At 54.6% G+C, this 19,859-nt stretch overlaps 1 protein-coding gene across 1 annotated transcript; it reads right to left on the bottom strand.

The window, feature by feature from the left end:
• Positions 1-221: 221 nt before the first annotated feature.
• Positions 222-4,122, bottom strand: LOC135406278 (zinc finger protein 572-like). The gene is made up of 3 exons (XM_064640702.1): positions 3,651-4,122; positions 1,165-1,243; positions 222-976 (listed from the first exon to the last, which is right to left on the bottom strand). The coding sequence occupies exons 2-3, from the start codon at positions 1,214-1,216 to the stop codon at positions 222-224; spliced, it is 807 nt and encodes a 268-aa protein (XP_064496772.1). The 5' UTR covers positions 1,217-1,243; positions 3,651-4,122.
• Between the last annotated feature and the right edge of the window lie 15,737 nt (positions 4,123-19,859).

Genomic DNA, 19,859 nt, shown 5'->3' on the forward strand with positions numbered 1-19,859 from the left:
TGGGGCGTCCCCAGCCAAGGCAGGAATCTCCACACACAACCCCCAAGAAGGGTTCTGTTGGAAGAAGCTGCCCCTGGGAAAGGGGACTGGCCCTTTGTGGTCGAAAGGGATGGACTGACAGTCACTGCACTCCAGGGGTTGCCTCCCCATCAGGGGGTTCATTCGGGGTGGAAGCAGCGGCCGAAGCTCTTCCCGCAGTCGGGGCACTCGCAGGGTTCCCCTTACTGGTGGGTCCGTCGGTGTTTGGTCAAGTTACCGCTCTGGGTGAAGCTCTTCCCACACTCCCCACACTTGTAGGGCCTCTCGCCGGTGTGGATGCGCCGGTGCCTGACGAGGGTGCAGTTCCGGTTAAAGCCCTTCCCGCAGTCGGTGCAGCGGAAGGGCCTCTCATCCGTGTGTGTCCGCTGGTGGATGATGAGGATGCAGTTCCGCTTAAAGCCCTTCCCACAGTCGGTGCAGCGGAAGGGCCTCTCATCCGTGTGCGTTCGCTCATGCAGGAGGAGATTGGAGCTGGTCTTAAACCTCTTCCCACATTCCAAGCACTTGTAGTCACGTTCCCCAGTGTGAATGTGCTGGTGTTGGATCAGGTTGGAGCTGTTCCTGAAGCTCTTCCCACATTCCCTACATGTGTAGGGCCGTTCCCCAGTGTGGATGTGCTGGTGGGTGAGGAGGTAGGAGCTCTTCCTGAAGCTCTTCCCACATTCCAAGCACCTGAAGGGCTTCTCCCCGCTGGGAGGCTGATCAGGGACCACCAGCTCAGAGCTTCCCCTCAAGCTCTGGCCGCCTTCCCGGCACAGGCTGGCTCTTTCCTCCTCAGAGCCCCCTGGGCTGGCTTTGGAGCCCCTCCTGCGGGGGGATCTCCGGCCCTTTTCCTCCCTGCTGCCTTCCTGGGCTGGGGAGCCCTTCAAAACGGCCTCTCCCACCAGGCTCTGCCGGGGGGATTTGTCCTCCGGGCTCTCCGTCCTCAGCTCGGGGCCTGGGGCAGGAAGCAACAAGGACAGGCAGGGGATTTGCCTCCGGCCCACAGGGAAGGCCAAGGACATCCCCCCAACTCCGGCCCCGGCAGGACGGCGGCGCCAGCGGGGTTGTCCTGCAGCCGGGGCCATGCTCGGCTGACAGAGCCAGCACAACACCCGCCCAAAGGGACACTGACTGCCTCCTCACCTGCCTGGGGGGCCCAAGGCATCTTCCTCTTCCTCGCAGCCTCCTCCTCCATCCGCCCAAGCTTTGGGAAGGACAAATCCTGATGGGGGGGAAACAAGGGCTGAGCACGTTGCCTTGGGGGTTCCTCCTGCCCAAGTCCATCTCTAGAACTCACCGGGCATCCTGTGACCATAAAAACCTCCAAAACACCAAGATTCAGCCCAGAAAAACCCAAACCACCCAGATTCAGGCAAAAACCCCCTCAGAAATAGCAAGAAGAGCCCCACACCCTCAAACTGCAAAAACTTGAGATTCAGATGAAATATACTCCAAAAATATGAAGATTAGTCAAAAAAAATCTCTCCCAGAAGTTCCCCCTCTCTGGTCTCTCCCCTCTGGGGTTGGAGGGTCTCCCCTGTCTGGGATGCTGGGGGTCCCCCTTAGGGATGCTGGGAGTGTCTGGGGTCCCAAGGGTCCCTTCTCTGACTCTCGCCTTCAAGGGGTCACGTTCCCAGACATTCCCCCTCTCCAGGTTCTCCACTCTGTTGTCCCAGGGATTCCAGGGGTCCCCACTGTCCAGGCTTCCCATTCTCCACACCCCCCGTTTCAGGCTCCTGAGGGTCCCGGGGCTCCTCCCTCTCCGTGCTCCCCCCTCCAGGCTGCCGGGGGTCCCCCAGCTCCAGCATTGCCCTGCTCTGCCCTCCACACTCGGCAGCTCCCGGGCTCCACACCCACCCCCAGCACTCCGGGGGGGCCCCAATCCCGCTGTGTCCCCCCCATCAGCACTGGGCTGACAATGGAGCTGGCGGGGCCTGACCCAGCAACACCAACCCCCATCGTGGGGGGACTCGCATCCCCCACCCACCACCAGGGCTCTGACCCCAACCCAGCCCAGCCCCCAAAAAACACCTCCCACCCACCCCCAACAGCCCCCAAGGGCACAGCCCTGCACAAGGGCCGGCTGTGCCCCAGGCACCCAAACAGCCCCACGGGCGGGGGGACACCAGAGGCTGCCCCAGGGCAACGAGAGCAGGGAGCGGATCGGGCCCCCTGACACGTGGGCGGGCTCTGGGCTCAGCCTGACCAGGGGCAATTTGGCACCAACAGCAGGGCCCTGAACGCTGGCTCGGCACAGGGGGCCCGAGCTCCCCCCTCTCCAGCTCTCGGGGCTCTCACAGCTCCCCCCTCTCTCCAGCCTCCCCTACTCTCCAGGGATCAAGGCACGGGGACACCGAGGCACCCCCACAGCAACCCCAGTCCCACTCCCTCCCCTCCCCTCAGCCCCCCTCTCCCACCCCTTCCCCATCGGCCCCCCAAACCCCGCTCCCCCAGCTCCCTTTGGGGGTGACCCACCGCCCCTCGCACTCCCTTTGGGGGTCCCACCCGCTCTTTTCGCTCCTCTCCCCCCTTTCCCATCGTGGCCGCTCCGCTCACCCCACAGCGGCAGGAAGGGCCGGGACAGGGGTGGAGCAGCAACAGCAACAGCAGGAGAACAATCGCCCCCCATCCCACGGGTGCCCAGGAAGGGGGAACTCGTCCCAAATATCCTGGGGGGGAGCGTGGGGGGTCTTGACATACTCAGGCTGCCAGCACAGATTTCCCTGCAAAGTCTGCAGGGAGACAAGCTCTGCAGAGGAGACTGTGTCCCATGGATGGGATTGCAGAGGCTCCCTCAGGTCCTCAGCAGGAATCACCAACCAGGAATAGACACCAAAGGCCCCCACGAAGTTTTTTGGGGGAGTGTCCTGTAGGGAGGGGACAGTGTCACCCCACCAGGGCAGGGCTGGTAAGTGGGAGGCTGCTCCAGGGCTCTGCAAGAGGCCTCGTGCTCTGCTCGGCCCCAGCACTGGCTGGTCCCAACAGCCCCGGCTGCCCCCGGCCCTGGGCAGCTCTGCTGCCACAGGCTGTGCCCTCACCGTGGCCCTGCAATGGCCCTGCCTGTCCCTCCCCCGTGGCCCTGCCCGTGGCCCTGTCCGTTGGCTCTCTCTCTGCCAGCTCAGTGTGGGGCACACGGCCTGGGGGTCCCTCCCAAGCCCCCCGGGCAGCCGGCGTTGGCTGGGGGGATGTGAGGGCTGGGCCTGCTCAGCACAGCCCCGGCCTCGTGCCCAGCACCTCTTTCCTGACCCACACAAGAGCTTCCCGGCCCCCCCAGGGCTCCCCTGCTGCTGCCTCTGCTCCGGGCCCTGCCTTTGCTGCTCCCTTGGCTGGGGCAGCGGCTGCAGGGGGGGATGGCAGCAGCTTCAGCTCCACGGCACTTCCTGGGGGGAGCTCAGCCCGGGGGGACGGGCAGGGACCTGATGGGGATGGACAGGGACCCAGCAGGGACAGCCAGGGCCTGCAGGGGAAGGCACAGGGACAACCTGGCCCCCCACACTGCCAGGGCTGTCTCTGCTCCTCCTTGCAGGCTCCGTGGCCAGGCACAGTTGGTGTTCCTGGGTGCCCACCATCTCAGCACTTGCAGCCGCTCAAATCAGCGCCCGCAGCTCTGCAGCAAAGCCCCAGCTCACCTGGCACACAGGGGATGGACACAGCACCTGCTCGGGGATGGGCAAACACAGCTTTGTGCCTTCCCCACCACGGGGCTCTCCTTCCTCAGCAGCACCTCTGCCTTGCACTTATTCTCAGCCTCACCTCAGGGCCTGGGCTCAAGGACAGGAACCTGCAGGGAGGGGACATCAGGTGCAAGCTGAGGGCTGCCTGCTTGCACTGGGCTGGGGGCTTCTTTCTCCTTCTACAACCAGCCCACAACTCAGCCTGCTTTGCTAACACCACACATTTACAGACTAACCTTGCAGATAGATATGGACAGACATCTCTCTCACCCTGGGGATGGAGCCTCAAGCATGTGCTGCCACAGGAATGGCAATCAGAGAATCACAGAATCAGCTGGGTTGGAAAAGACCTCTGAGATCAAGTCCAGCCCTGGATCCAACCCTGCTGTGCTTCACAGACCATGGCACTGAGGCCACATCCACTCTCACCTTCAACACCTCCAGGGACAGGGACTCCACCCCCTCCCTGCCCAGCCATTCCAAGGCCTGATTACTCTCTTGGTAAAAAATTGCTTCCCAATATCCAACCTAAACCTCCCCTGGCACAGCTCCAGACCCAGCCCTCTTGTCCTACTGCTGCTTCCTGGCACAACAGCCCCACCCCCACCTGGCTCCAACCTCCTGGCAGGGACTTGCAGAGAGTCAGGAGGTCTCCCCTGAGCCTCCTCTTCTCCAGCCTCAGCACCCCCAGCTCCCTCAGCCTCTCCTCACACCACTTGTGCTCCACTCCCTTCCCCAGCCTCGCTGCTCTTCTCTGCTCCTGCTCCAGCCCCTCCAGGGCCTTCCTCAACTCAGGGGCCCAGAGCTGGACACAGCACTCCAGGGGTGGCCTCACCAGCGCTCACTCCAGCCCAACAATCCCTTCCCTGCTCCTGCTGCCACACTCTTCCTCACACATTGGCCACACTTCCTCACTCCATTGGCCCTCTTGGCCCCCTGGCCACACTCTGCCTCCTGTTCAGCTTCCTGTCCATCCCCACTCCCAGCTCCCTTTCTGCCTGCCTGCTCTCCAGCCACTCTGGCCCCAGCCCGGGGGGCTGACGGGGCTTCTTGTGGCCAAAGGGCAGGACCCGGCCCTTGGCCTGCTGGAACCTCATCCCCTTGCAATCAGCCCATGGATCCAGCTGGGCCAGGTCCCTCTGCAGAGCCCTCCTGCCTTCCAGCACATCAACACACCCCAGCTTGGGGTCACCTGCACATTTGCTGATGAAATGCCTGGTTCTGCAGCAGCTGCAGATGCTCAAGGGGCAGCAGGAACAAGTCAGGGGCCGGGGGGGCCTGGGGGGATTTGGGGTGCGGGAGAGTCCTGGGGGAGCTGGGGAGGGGCTTTGGGGATTGGGGGTACAAACCAGGACAGACCAGTACAGACCAGTACCTCCTCACTGCTCCCCAGATCTCTCCTGGAGCTGGGCCACATTGTTGTGGGACACCTGAGCCCCCTCCAGTGCCCTCCCAGTACAGCCCAGTGCCCCCAGTACAGCCACTGTGCTCCTGTCCCAGGGTGCCGGGTGATCCCTCTTTGGGGGGGTTGGAAGGGATTTGAAGGGGGGCTGGGGGAAATTTGGGGGGACGTGGGGGGGGGTTGGATTAGAATTTGGGGGTTTTGGGGTGCTTTGGGTGCATTTAGGGGAGTTAAAAGGGGTCTTGGGTTGTCCAAGGGATCTGTAGGGGGAGGGGATTCAAAGGAAAATGGGGGTTGGGAGACATTGGGGGGGTTAATGATGTCTAGGGGGAAAGAGGAGGGGCAGCACCAAGAGCAGGTGAGTCCTGAGACCCCCCTGGGGTTCCCAAGACTTTCTTGGTGTCCCTAATTCCCCCCTTAACACCCTGCAACCCCCCTGGTGTCTCCAATGTCCCCAGGGCCTTTCCATGGCCATAATTCCCCCTAATTCCACGTTCCCCATACCCATACCTCACCCCACTGTCCCCATACCCCACCCCACTGTCCCCATACCCCACCCCACTGTCCCCAAACCCCATCCCTGATGTCCCCAAACCCCATCCCTGATGTCCCCACCCCTCCATCTCACCCCAGGAGCCCCCCCTGGACCCTCTGACACCAAAAACATCCCCCCTCCCCACCATGCTCACAGAAAGGCCAAGGGCATCTGGGGACACACTGGGGACAGCTGGGGGGCTTTGGGGGCACTGGGGGATTACTGGGGGATACTGGGACACACTGGGGGGAACCAGGGGGCACTGGGAGGGACTGGGGCGTTACTGAGGGACACTGGGAGGGACTGGAGGTGAACTGGGGCACACTGGGGGGCACTGGCAGAGAACTGGGGAGTTACTGGGGGATACCAGGACACACGGGGGGACACTGGGAGGTTACTGGGCCATACTGGGGGTTACTGGGTGCTCACTGGGATACACTGGGTGGTCACTGGGGGGTTACTGGGCTATACTGAGGGTCACTGGGAGGTTATTGGGATATACTGGGGGCACTGGAATCCTCTTACCCGGATGTAGTATATATCCCCCCTCCGATTTTGGGGAGCATCACTAGTACCCCTCCCCTGGGGCCTGGGGGACCCTCTGAACCCACTGCTGGGCTTTAGGGGACTCCACAAAATCCCCTCAAACCCCCTGAAATCCCCTCAGAAATGCACCCCAGGACCCATCGAAACCTCCTCAAGGACCTCCCAACTCCCCTAAGAGACCTCATCCCCCCCCCCGGAGTCCCTAAACCCTCTCAGTGACCCGCAAAACACACCTGGGACCCCCCCAAGCCCATTCAGGGACCCCCCCAGTCCCTCTAAGGGAGCCTCAAAGCCGTCTGGAACCATCTAGAGACCACAAAAACTGCTGCAAAGGTCCCCGCAAAGCCCACCCAGGACCCCCAAACCCCCTCAGAGATCCCCCAAGCCCACCTGGGACCCCCCCAATCCCCTCAGAAACCAAAACTCCTTCAGGGACTCCCAAACCCCTTCAGGGACCTTCAACCTCCCCCCCCCCCCCCCCCAGTCCCCTCAGGACACCGAACCCCCTCAGGGACCCCTCAAAATCTCCTCGGGAACCCCCGAACTCCTCAGCTAAGCCCTCCCGAGCCCTCCAGCCTTTCCACCCCCAGCCGCGCTCCCCGCAGCCCCCGAGGGGATCCCCAGACCCGCTCCCCCCGCAGACCCCCCCAGCTCACACACCCGAGCGCAGCTTTGCCCGGGGCCGCCCCCGAATCCCCCCGCGCCAAAGATGGCGCCCTTCGCGCGCTTCGCATGGACACACCCCCGCCGCAGCCAATCAGCGCGCGGCCACGCCCCCTGCCCGCCCTCCGCCCCGCCCCCGCCTCGCGCGGGGCACCCCGGGAGGTTCCGCAGTCAGTGCCGGGCACGGCCCCGGCAGCGCAGCCCCGAGGGACCCGGTGTGCTGTGGGCTGGAGAGGAACCTCCTCAGCTGGGCCCCGAGGGACCCGGTGTGCTGTGGGCTGGACAGGAACCTCCTCAGCTGGGCCCCGAGGGACCCGGTGTGCTGTGGGCTGGACAGGAACCTCCTCAGCTGGGCCCCGAGGGACCCGGTGTGCTGTGGGCTGGACAGGAACCTCCTCAGCTGGGCCCCGAGGGACCCGGTGTGCTGTGGGCTGGACAGGAACCTCCTCAGCTGGGCCCCGAGGGACCCGGTGTGCTGTGGGCTGGACAGGAACCTCCTCAGCTGGGCCCCGAGGGACCCGGTGTGCTGTGGGCTGGACAGGAACCTCCTCAGCTGGGCCCTTCCCTCCTCCCTGCCCCTCCTCAGCCGGGCCCTTCCCTCCTCCCTGCCCCTCCCCAGCTGGGCCCTTCCTGCCCACCAGCTCCTGCTCCAAAGGGCTCCCACACACCCTGGGCCACTTGTCCCACTTGGGCACTGGAGCTGCCCCAGGGCGTCTCTGGGCAGTGGCCAGCTCTGGGACTGCTCTGCCTGAAGCCAGGAGTGTGGAATTTAGGAGACACTTGAAACCTCTAGAGAACGGAACTCTTGGGAATTGCTGAAGGCTTCCTGGCCAGCATTGTCAGACCTTTTTTTTTTTTTTTAATTTCAACAATTTTTCTCCAGTTTTTCTCATTGACAACACCTTCTATATATATTAAGCTGATTCTTTCACTATGTACATGAATAGGTTTTTTGCAGCTACTTATCAAACTAAATATCCCACCAATTATTCAGTTATGGAAACATGGCTCAGAGGAAGCTCCTGATTTTTGGGGCACCTTTCATCTCTCTAATTTTGCCTCTTCTGTTCTTCCTCTCCCTATTTTTGTCTTGAAAAAGCTCTCCAGGATGTGTGTGCCTGGGAGTGTATTCATCCTCTGAGCTGTGCCATGGGACAGGGGACAAGTGCACCTTCCAGAGAAATCTGCCACTGCTGCTCACAGAAGCCCCCTGAGTGCCCAGGTGAGATGGTGCCCAGGCTGCTTTGCTGGTGTGAAATGAAAGGGCCAGGCCAGAAAGGCAGAGGAGGGTGATGGAGGAGACAGGGCCATTTGCAGGGGATGTGTGTGAGGCTGGGGAGATGAATGTCCCTGGGCCAGTGAAGGCTGTTCCTGGAGTCACCCCAGAGCTGTCAGGGCTCTGACAGGGCTCCAGAGCTGAGCTGGGCTCCTGCCCTGCTCACACCCCCAGGGCTGTGCAGGGACACGAGTCCTTCCCTTGCACACCCCCCCAGTTCCTGGCAGCAGGGGCAGTGTCTGCCTGGCTCCTGCTGCCACTGCCAGGGGCTGGAGGCCCCTCAGCCCTGCAGAGCCCCCACCCTGCCCACTCACACACTTCAGCTCAACACTGGGGTTTTCCCCTCCCTGGCACTGCCCAGTCCAGCCCCTCCCTGCTCCCCCCATCTCCTGCCCCTGCCCCAGCCCAGCAGAGCAGCACACTCAGGGCTGGCCCTGCAGCAGGACTGGAGGCCATGGAGCTCAGGGACAGGCCCTCTGGGTCTGCAATGCTCAGCACATCAGCAGCTCAGGCAGCTCCTGCAGCCCCAGGGCCAGCCCCGCTCCCCAGCACAGCAGCAGAGAATCGGCCCCGGGCTCCTCAGGCCCCATTTGCCATCTCCAGGGGCACTGGCCACCACCAGCACCAGCTGGAGCAGCCTCAGCCCCTGAGCCCCCACAGGGGGACCCTGAGGGCAGCACACGGACTCCAGGGAGAAACCAGCAAGGCAAGGACCCTCTGGAGAGTCTGCTCCTTGGCCTTCTTCTTGAGAGCCCTGGAGAAGAAGAGCTGAGGCTTCAGGCTGTGCCTGAGCAAATGGAGCCCCTTGTGTGGTGGAAAGAGTGCAGTGGAGCCCAGCTCATGGCAGCAGTGCCATGGCCACAGGACTGACCCAGCCCAGCCCAGGGACCAAGGCCCAGAGCACTGAGGCCTCACCCAGGCCCAGAAGGGGAGGGGGGCAGGAGAAAAAGAGCAGCTCTCAACAGGCCAAATGCTGCTGCTCCCTGGCACTGCTGCTGTGCTGGGACTCTCTTTCCCTGCCCCTCTGCACACAGGCACTGCCCTGCCAGACTCATCAGAGGTCTCAGAAGATTGAACTCACAGAAACAAGTCACTGAAGGATCCTTGACTTTGTTTCAATGCATTCCTCATTTACCCAGACTCTGGGTCAAATTCAAGATGCAGACAGTGACCAAGACATGGGATGAATAATCAATATTCACTGTACACAACTTTATCCCAGGAGAAAAACCCCATGAAAACCCTAACCCAGCACCACAAAACCCTGAGCAGGCAGGCTGGAACAAGGAGTCCCATTCTGAATGCTGTGGAAGAGAAAACAGGCCCTTTGTGCCTTCAGAAAAGCATCCAGCCATCATTTTCCTCAGGGCATCCTTGAAGCAAAAGGTTTCTTAAGACAGATGCCAGAGCTTGGCAGCAGGCTGTCCTTCTCAGCTTGGAAAATCTCTGCTAACTTCCCTAACAATGGTACAATCCCCCCACCTTAATGTTGTCAAACAGCTGCATCTGCAGGATTCCTGTTCCAGCATTACCTAATGCACAGTTATCACACCTCTTTTTAAAATTAAAGGGGAGGAAAAAAAAAGCCGGGGGTGAGGGGAGACTCCCCCCCCCCAGTCAGCCATCAAGTGAACATCCTGGCCACTGCTCCCAAGAAATTGAATATATGCTAAAAAGATACAAAAAAACATAAAAGGCTTTCAAAAATAAAAGTTTTTCAGAACTAGATTTTAATATTGCCAAGTGGGTTTTTGCCAGATTATAAAGTTGACTGAAATGCCAGGATACTGCATTTTGGAAGCAGCAGCAGCTCACATATTGCCTTGTATTAGTGGCTGAAGTGTGTTGCTGATTCCAAAGCTGGACTATCATCATCTGTGGGGGAGAGTAGATGAATAAATGAATAACAATTGGCATTCCCTACCAACCCTGCTGCCTTGAAGCACTCTTTTCAAATGCGGCCTCCACAGGAAAAAAAAAAGTTAAGAGCACTTTATTTTGATTATAGTGCTTTCCCAGGCAGGAATTTTTATTTCAGTTAGAATCTTTGAACCATTACATTTTCAGTGAGGCATTTTTATATTTACAGTTGACACCTTCATAGAAGAATGAAACCTTTGAGCAACAGCTCTAAAGCATGAAGGTTGCCTGCAGGAAATACTTAAATTATTTTACACCCAAATGGAGCCTGTTGTTTTTAGCTAAAATGTAATAAACCTTAAATCAATGACCTTTCTTTCACTGAAAGCCTGCCCTTTGCAAAACTAACTTTCCCAAGAAACATATTTGGGTGAATAAATGCCAGACAAAGGGCTATTGAAATCTAAACATTTTCTCCATTTATGGCTTGTGAACATTTAGTTCCTAAATTCCCAACTGCTGCCTAATGTACAGAACAGGGGTGCCTTGGTTGACTCACATATCATTGATTTCAGAGTGTCACAGGGATCTCATTGACAGGAATCAATTAGAATCCAAAATCAATCAAATGTGTTCGTGCACTGTCATTGATCGAATTTGAATCTCCCCAAATTAATTGTAAGCATGTGAAAGAACCTAGAAATTAATTTTGAACAGGTACAAAACCAAAAATCAGTAAACTTTGAGAAGACAATAGTGCATCTGAGCATGTTTCATGCCTGCTGGGGTAAGTTAATGGTGAATCCCACCTTCCCTTCCCAGCACAGGCTGAGATATTTTCTTTTTGGAACATGAAAATACCCAGGGACTGAAGGCAGAGGACACACCAGTCAATGATCCAGCATTATTTTATGAACAGCCTGTTACATGCCCAATATCAAACATGCTGCCAGGATATTACAAAATGCACAAGGATGTGACACTCTGAAAAACTGCCCATACTTAGTGAGCCACTGCACTTCAGGAGAAAGAAAGGAGAGAACTCCTGAATCTCTACCAAAAGCAGGAATAGATGTGGCCACTTATCCAAAGAGTTGTTATTGCTGCTGAGGACTCCTCTCTGAACACATTCACCTGTCATTCTGTCAGGGTAATAAATCCTTCCACTCATTACAGCACAGGCAAAAGCACCTGCTATTTAATGTCAATGCAAAAATGGCCCAAAGTGTCTAAAACATTTCTTTTTCTAATGTAAAAGTGCTGGCATTTTACTTCCTTCCTGATAAGCCAGTGCCAATGGACCTGATTATTCTTTTCTTATTCAAAGCACATCAGTAGTTCCAAAGCACTCTCCATCTTATCAGGTGTCTGAACAGCACAGTTACTGAAAACAGTTTGTGCTGCTCCTCTCTCCTTCTGCCAGGCTCTCAGATAAACCCAACTAACTCTCTGTATTTACACAATCAAACATAAGCTGTGTCTTCAACACACTGTAGCCTGTTTCTGGCATGTTACAGCTTTGCTGCTTGACATTAGTTGTACCCAAAACAGCTGCAGTGAATTAGCTTAGAACAAAAATATCGTCACTCCATAGCAGGAACACAGAAGGGACACAGGAGAGTGTATACACTCGTATATGAATATGTGTGTATATATAATATGATATATAAAACCATAAAAATTATATAATTAACTATTTAAGAATTGAAAGCCTCCTTCTCTACTTAGCTAGGAAAAAAACCACCAGACATTCCTAACAAAAGGAGCCCTCAAATCCATTCCTTAACATCCTGGGTGAAACTGGGAGCAAATACAGCTCCGTGTGCTCCTGTACAGATTAGAGCTGCATCCTAACATATATATATTATATCTACACCCTGTGCCAATATTTGGACCTTTAGATGTGTGTATTTAGACATAAGAAAGAGAAATCAAAGCTCCAGAACTGCTCCATTTCCTCTGTGAGTGTGCAGGGATCAGAGTGCACTAACTCAGCCTCATTTTAATGAGCCAAGGGCTGCGCTGTCCTGGCTCTGCATTAGTAAATCTGGGAGGGTGCCCAGACCTCTGCAGTGTTTGGGGGTTTAGTTCTTTTGTAAAGCAAGTTTTGCTGAACTGCAAGGGCATTAAACCCCCAGCCCTGTGGGCACGCCTGCATAAACATCACCCAGCCCGGTTCCAGCAACCCCCGCTCAGAGCCAGCTCAGAGTTGTTCTTCTGTCACCTGAAAGGTCCCTGATGAAACTTCTTCCAGCACAATGACCACACTCAGCTTTAGAGACACTGTTTGCGCTGAAACACACTCCCAGAACTCTGTGTTGAAAGAGTCAGTAATGAATTAGGAATGCATTTTTTCTCTCAGAACCTACTACCTTGCCTTAAAATTACCACTAAGAGGCCATACTTATTTTCCAGGTTCAAAGTGTTCCTGCCCCTACCAGCAAAAACAGACACAGGCTTTTTCTGGCCAGGAAAAAAAAAAACAAAACAGCACTGGAAAGACAATAATTTCTTAGAATGCAGCTCAACCCTTACAAAATCTTTGGTGACTGGAGCCCTGACATGATGCACATGGCAGTCTTTCAGATCAAAACTAATCAGTGCACACCCTCAAAATGCAGTAATGCCACTCACAAATGGAAACACAAATGCCCTCTCCAGATCTGTTTCAAAGTATTTTAGCAAGTAAATACAGTAACAGAACCAAATTCCAAAGTATACAGGTTCAATAGACATGTTTGTGTCTGTTAACAGCAGAGATTCCAGTGTCATGTATTTAATGTTATGTGAAGACTGGGCCTGCTGCCTACAAACATGGTATAAATACAGTTAAGTTTAGGAATTGGAACCACCACAGCAAAACTACAGCTCAGACCACTGTAGAAAAGCAGGCAGTAAAAGCTTAATTACCAGTAGCATTATGCTGTTTGTATTGTTAAATGGGAATTCTGTCATCAAGATGTAGATTGGCTTGTGAGCACTGGATTAAAGAGCTCTGAAATGGAGAGTAAAATATAAGTACTCTGTAGAAACATCAAGGGCAAAAAAACCACCTGTTTTTAACACATTTTAAAATGAGAGGTACTAATGCAGGGTACTGCATTAGAGCATCTTTAAGTAACAGATTGATAAACAGAGATTTGGGGATCAAATCAGAACTTCAATATGATGTCTTTATGTATAGTTCTCTGTATCACTGTATGAACTCAAAATACAGGTCCTACAAACTGATTTACATGTGCACAGGAGCAAAACATGAAAATGCAAATGTATTGTTTGTGCTGAGTATCTCTCCAAGTGTCTGTTTATAGATTTATACCCAAAATGGCTCTTTTTCAATAGTTTTTATTCCAAAATGCTTTCAAATCTTTGCATGTGTACGTGTTCTCTCATATAAAAATCACCCATAAGGAATCCCTGTCCATGTGTCATTTGATGGGGTCACTTTTCTGTGTTAAGTTCCCTCCTTAAAATATGACAGCTGATCCATTTGGGAACTCACCCAAGGACAGGTGAGCTTCATTTCTGCTTTCTTTCATTCTCTCCTAAGATTTGATATTCAGGGGCTGAAACATGAGGGTCTCTCCTGTCCTGATCTGTCTCCTCTAATCCCTCCTTTTCCTGTTCCTGTGCCTTCCACTGCCTTGTTAGCTTGTCATCCCCCCCTTTACACCCCAAATAACACGTTTTTCCTCTCCCCCTGGGAGCCATCACTACTTTTCTCTCAACCCTCTTCCATCCAAGCCAGCAGCTCTTCCCTGCCAGTGCTGCTGCTTGGAGAGCCAGAAATCCTGGGCTGTCCTTTGCCTGTTGATAAACAAAGCAGTGGCTTCTTCCCCCGGGGGCTGAAAGTGTCCCCTCCCCCAGACTGGGGCCTGGAATTCCAACCACATTCCTGACCTTGGGTTTCACAGTTACCCATCAGTTTGGGGGAGGGGAAAAGAAAAAGAGGTGAAGAGATTACAGCAGCAAGTGAACTGGGGCTAAGTGTACCTTCATTTTCTCCAGCTGTTCTGGAGAAATAAATAAAAAGAGTACTATAGGAGGAAAAAAAAGCTCAAGCCAGGTATCAGTTTACTGAATTTCATCCAGGAATACAGAAGAAGGACATGCCTGCAAACACACATCTGCACTAACTTATCAAACTGCACAGTGCAAAATCTGACCCCAAGGAGTCTGTGCAAAACAGTGGGGATGGAATCAGAGAGGGGAAGGAAAACATCCTCAGCAGTGCCTGTCCCAGCCAAGGGGCATCACTGAGCAGCACCTACATTTCCATGGCTCTCTGGGCAGGGAATTTTTCATGTGTGCCAAACAGCACATCATTAAGTTTCTTCACACTGAAATACAAGAGACATTTCAGGGCATCTGAACAGCCAGATTCTTAAAGCACAGCTACCTCAAGGCAAGGGAAGAAGTGAGATTCAGTGGCACTTGGCAGAAGCTGCCCAGTGCATTGTGTCAAATGGGTATTTACCCAAAGGAGCAACAAGCTCAAGCCATCAGGGAAAGAGCCAGATGATGGAAGGGTGTTAGCTGCTGAGAATTTCTTTGGGAAGAAGTAGACTGTTAACTTGAGATAGAAATTTGCAATATACCATGGAACAAAGTCCAGCTGGAAAATACCTTATTGCTAAGAGTGTGAAATAAATCCTAAAGTGTCATCAACTCTGTGATTTCCTCTTTATTCCCAATCACTAATTAAAGAAACATAACTCGGGTGTGATCTCACTCTGTGCTCCAGTGAGATCAACATTAGAACAATATTGTCACTGTCTCCTGGTCTCTTGTGCTCCTCACTGGCAGGCACTTGGTGCACCCCTGGGTATCCTGCTAAGGAGGTAAAAAACTAACCCTTCTAAAGTTCCAGATTTCCCTCACCTGTTTGGACACAGCTGGACAAACTGGACCAAGTTATGACTTGAAAGCCACCTGCTGGATTTAGCATTAATTACTCCTTGTTTTGATCTGAGGGAAAAAGGCTCACACCACACAACCTCTGAATGCTCCTTTGAACTCACCCACAGTGTGTTCACAAAGACACAGAGCAAGGCTTTTAGCTTTTGCTGCTCCCCTCAGGTCCAGCAGACAAAAAATGTCTCTGTGAAACAACAGCAATTGCCTTACCTTGTTACTGAACTCCATTCAGTAACACCTTTTCCAAAGCCTCTGACAAAAAGAAAGGGAAAAAACCCCAGACAGAAAAAGGGAGCCACAGGCACATTGCCTGTCACCCACCAAAAAAGGTCTCCTCCCTAAAGATAATTCAGGCACACCCTTCAATCTGGATCTCTCACTATCACCCCAAACTCTTCTTTAGTGGAAGTTTCTGTAGGGAAGCTGAAGTGCATCACTGTCCCAGACAGCCAAGGATAAGGTGACTGAGGGAATTCAGTTGCTCTAATTAATGCAGGATTATTTCCCTTTCTTTTGGTGAAGCTAATAATGTGACTGGTGGAATGTCAGTAAAAATGAAATCATAAACTAGTGCAGTAGCAAAGGGAAAACTTACTTTAGTTATGGAGTGTTGCCAGCAGAAATCTTGACAATCTTACACATATTTACACTGATAAAATACCACCTGTACTTCCTGGGATACTGCAAGCTTTCTGCAATCCTTGTGGCATGTCTGTACAGAGCAAGAGTTAACATTTGAGGTGATACCTTAATAAATGAGTTGCAGTTCTATTGTCTCTTGAATGTTAAACACCACATCCTAAATGCAGGAACACGTTCAAGGTCAATGTCCTATTTTAGACCTTTTCAGCAGCTGTGATATTGTGATAATCACACCTAAAACATTCCTCTAGAGACAGTAAATTAGCTCTTTTCACTAGAAGGATTCTTATGATCAAAAACAAATCTGAAAGAGAACAAAGTCAGATTTCTTTTTTTGTTTGTTTGTTGGTTCTTTTTCAGCAATGCAATAAATTGCTGTCCCTAACTGGGATGGCTTTTCTACCCAAGAATTTAAAAGAAAACCCCAAAGTTCACTTGATTCTGCACTTATATTACCTTTGGGGTTTTTTGGGTTTTTTTGGAGGCCTCACTTATGTAAAAATACCTTCCTTAAAATGCATTTATGCTTTCTGTAAGAACCAAACCATTCCAGCTGACATAGCATTCTGTCACCAATACTGCAGGGAAATGTAATATCCCACTGAAGCAGAAGGGAAAGAAGACAACTGAGCATCAGCAGCTCTTCCTAAGCAAGGTCAGGGGTTTAGCTCCATCTAACTGAGGGTTGAGATGTGTCCCTCAAAATGGGTCTCTTCCCACTCCCCCCCAGCCCTTCTACCCGACTGCAAGCTCAAAGTTCTAAAAAGAGAAGAGGAAGCTGGAGCGTCAATATTTCCCCAGTGCAAACCCCAATGATCTTTGCTGGGAGCTGACAGGAATTGCTGTTCCACTGCCCTGGGAGATCCCGGCTTGAGGCGAGAGCGCAGCCCCGCCCAGAGCCCCCAACCCCTCTGAGAGCTTTTGTAGCGTCTGTTTGGCCATGTCCCTGTGGCAGAGGCTCCCCCGACATCTGCCCTGGAGCTGGAACAGCTGCTGGACCAAACAAGGCGTTGTCCAGCCCGCCTTCCCCCAGCCCCGACCGCCCCAGCCCATCTTCCATCGCTCTGCTTCCTTTTCCTGCCCCTGCTCCCCCTCCGCTCCCTTCCCTCTGCCATTTTTATGAGGAATGTTCTCGCTGTTCTCACTGTCCGAGCATGAGCTGATCCCCAGGGCAGCCTGTGGAATGTAACCCCTCAAGCACCAAATTCCTTCCCCTGTGCCAAAGACACGGGTTTGTTGTTGCTGCCCCTCCCGCCGAGCACCAGCTCCATCTCCTGCTCCTGCCCAGCGGCTTTGCAGAAATCCGGGGCTGGGTGTGGATTGAAGGCTGGGGCAAGGGACAGGATAAAGATGCTTCACTTCCACCCTTGGTGTCTCGGTGTTTGTGATCTTGGGAATCCTCACAAACCTGGAACAATGGCAGATTATCTGCTGTTGTAAGATATGTACCTGGAGATTGTTTTGATATGTGTTTAAATCTTCCTTGAAAGAACAACTGATAGAAAACAATGTATAAAAAAAAGGAAAAGGGAAAAATAAGAAAAAAAATTTAAAAAAAGGGAGAAAAAAGAGAAAAAGGAGAAAAAAAAGAAAGAAAAATCAGAAAAAAATGAGAAAAAAATGAAAAAAGAGAAAAAAGAAAAAAGAGAGAGAAAAAAGGGAAGAAAAGAAAGAAGAAAGAAGAAATAAAGAAAAGAAAGAAAGAAAAAAGAGAAAATAAAAGAAGACAGAGAAACAAAACCCCAAACAGTCCGATCCTCCCCGCCGCAAGGACTACAACTCCCACAATGCACCGCGCAGGCGGAGGGCGGGCCGGGGCCGGGGCCGCGCGCTGATTGGCTGCGGGGCGGGTCTGTAAAGGCGGGGGGCGGGCAGAGCGGGCGCCATGTTGGCCTCGTGGCGTGAGGGGGGAGAAGGTGCCGGTCGCTGCACTTCGCTGTGAGAGCTGGCGGGGGGCGGCGAGAGCGGGGTCTGGGCATCCCCTCGGGGCTGCGGGGAGCGCGGCTGGGGGTGGGAGGGCCGGAGGGCTCGGGAGGGCTTAGCGGGGGGGTTCGGGGGTTCCCGGGGACGTTTTGAGGGGTCCCTGAGGGGGTTCGGTGTCCTGAGGGAACTCAGGGGGGAGGTTGAAGGTCCCTGAAGGGGTTTGGGGGGCTCTGATGGGGGTCTTGGTTTCTGAGGAGATTTGGGGGGTCCCAGGTGGGCTTTGGGGGTCTTTGAGGAGGTTTGGGGTTCCTGGGGGGCTTTGCGGGGACCTTCGAGGCAGTTTTGGGGTCTCTAGGGGGTTTAAGGTGTCCCAGACGGTTCTGAGGGTCCGTGAGGGGGATTGGGGGTCCCTGAATGGGCTTGGGGAGTCTCAAGTGGGTTTTGCGGGTCACTGAGAGGGTTTAGGGGGTGCTGGGGAGGGATGAGGGGTCCTTGAGGAGGTTTCGATGGGTCGAGGGGGGGATTTCAGGGGTTTTGAGGGGATTTTAGGGGGTCCCCTAAAGCCCAGCAGTGGGTTCAGGGGGTCCCCCAGCTCCCAGGGGAGGGGTCCTAGGGATGCCCCGAAAATCCGGGGGGAAGATGTACCACATCTGGGTAAGGGGATCCCAGTGCCCCCAGTATATCCCAGTGACCTCCCAGTGACCCTCAGTATGGCCCAGTAACCCCCTCAGTGACCAGCCAGTGTGTCCCAGTGACCTCCCACTGCCCCCCAGTATGGCCCAGTGATCCTGCAGTGAGCACCCAGTAACCCCCAGTATGGCCCAGTAACCTCCCAGTGTCCCCCCATGTGTCCTGGTAATCTCCCAGTAACTCCCCAGTTCTCTGCCAGTGCCCCCCAGTGTGCCCCAGTTCCCCCCCACTCCCTCCCAGTGTCCCTCAGTAACGCCCCAGTCCCTCCCAGTGCCCCCTGGTTCCCCCTAGTGTGTCCCAGTATCCCCCAGTAATCCCCCAGTGCCCCCAAAGCCCCCCAGCTGTCCCCAGTGTGTCCCCAGATGCCCTTGGCCTTTCTGTGAGCATGGTGGGGAGGGGGGATGAGTTTGGTGTCAGAGGGTCCGGGGGGGCTCCTGGGGTGAGATGGAGGGATGGGGACATCAGGGATGGGGTTTGGGGACAGTGGGGTGGGGTATGGGGACAGTGGGGTGGGGTATGGGGAACGTGGAATTAGGGGGAATTATGGCCATGGAGAGGCCCTGGGGACATTGGAGACACCAGGGGGGTCGCAGGGTGTTAAGGGGGGAATTAGGGACACCAAGAAAGTCTTGGGAACCCCAGGGGGGTCTCAGGACTCACCTGCTCTTGGTGCTGCCCCTCCTCTTTCCCCCTAGACATCATTAACCCCCCCAATGTCTCCCAACCCCCATTTTCCTTTGAATCCCCTCCCCCTACAGATCCCTTTGACCTCCCAAGACCCCTTTTAACTCCCCTAAATGCACCCAAAGCACCCCAAAACCCCCCAAATCCCCATCCAACCATCCCCCCAGATCCCGTCAAATCTCCCCCAGCCCCCCTTCAAATCCCTTCCAGCCCCCCCCAAAGAGGGATCACCCAGCAGCAGGAGCACAGTGGCTGTACTGGGGGCACTGGGCTGTACTGGGAGGGCACTGGGGTGGGCTCAGGTGTCCCACAACAATGTGGCCCAGCTCCAGGAGAGATCTGGGGAGCAGTGAGGAGGTACTGGTCTGTACTGGTCTGTACTGGTCTGTGCTGGTTTGTACCCCCAATCCCCAAAGCCCCTCCCCAGCTCCCCCAGGACCCTCCCGCACCCCAAATCCCCCCAGGCCCCCCCGGCCCCTGACTTGGTCCTGCTGCCCCTTGAGCATCTGCAGCTGCTGCAGAACCAGGCATTTCATCAGCAAATGTGCAGATGACCCCAAGCTGGGGTGTGTTGATGTGCTGGAAGGCAGGAGGGCTCTGCAGAGGGACCTGGCCCAGCTGGATCCATGGGCTGATTGCAAGGGGATGAGGTTCCAGCAGGCCAAGGGCCGGGTCCTGCCCTTTGGCCACAAGAAGCCCCGTCAGCCCCCCGGGCTGGGGCCAGAGTGTCTGGAGAGCAGGCAGGCAGAAAGGGAGCTGGGAGTGGGGATGGACAGGAAGCTGAACAGGAGCCAGAGTGTGGCCAGGTGGCCAAGAGGGCCAATGGAGTGAGGAAGTGTGGCCAATGTGTGAGGAAGAGTGTGGCAGCAGGAGCAGGGAAGGGATTGTTGGGCTGGAGTGAGCGCTGGTGAGGCCACCCCTGGAGTGCTGTGTCCAGCTCTGGGCCCTGAGTTGAGGAAGGCCCTGGAGGGGCTGGAGCAGGAGCAGAGAAGAGCAGCGAGGCTGGGGAAGGGAGTGGAGCACAAG

The sequence above is a fragment of the Pseudopipra pipra genome, chromosome W (assembly GCF_036250125.1).
Source record: "Pseudopipra pipra isolate bDixPip1 chromosome W, bDixPip1.hap1, whole genome shotgun sequence".
Classification (NCBI taxonomy): Eukaryota; Metazoa; Chordata; class Aves; order Passeriformes; family Pipridae; genus Pseudopipra; species Pseudopipra pipra.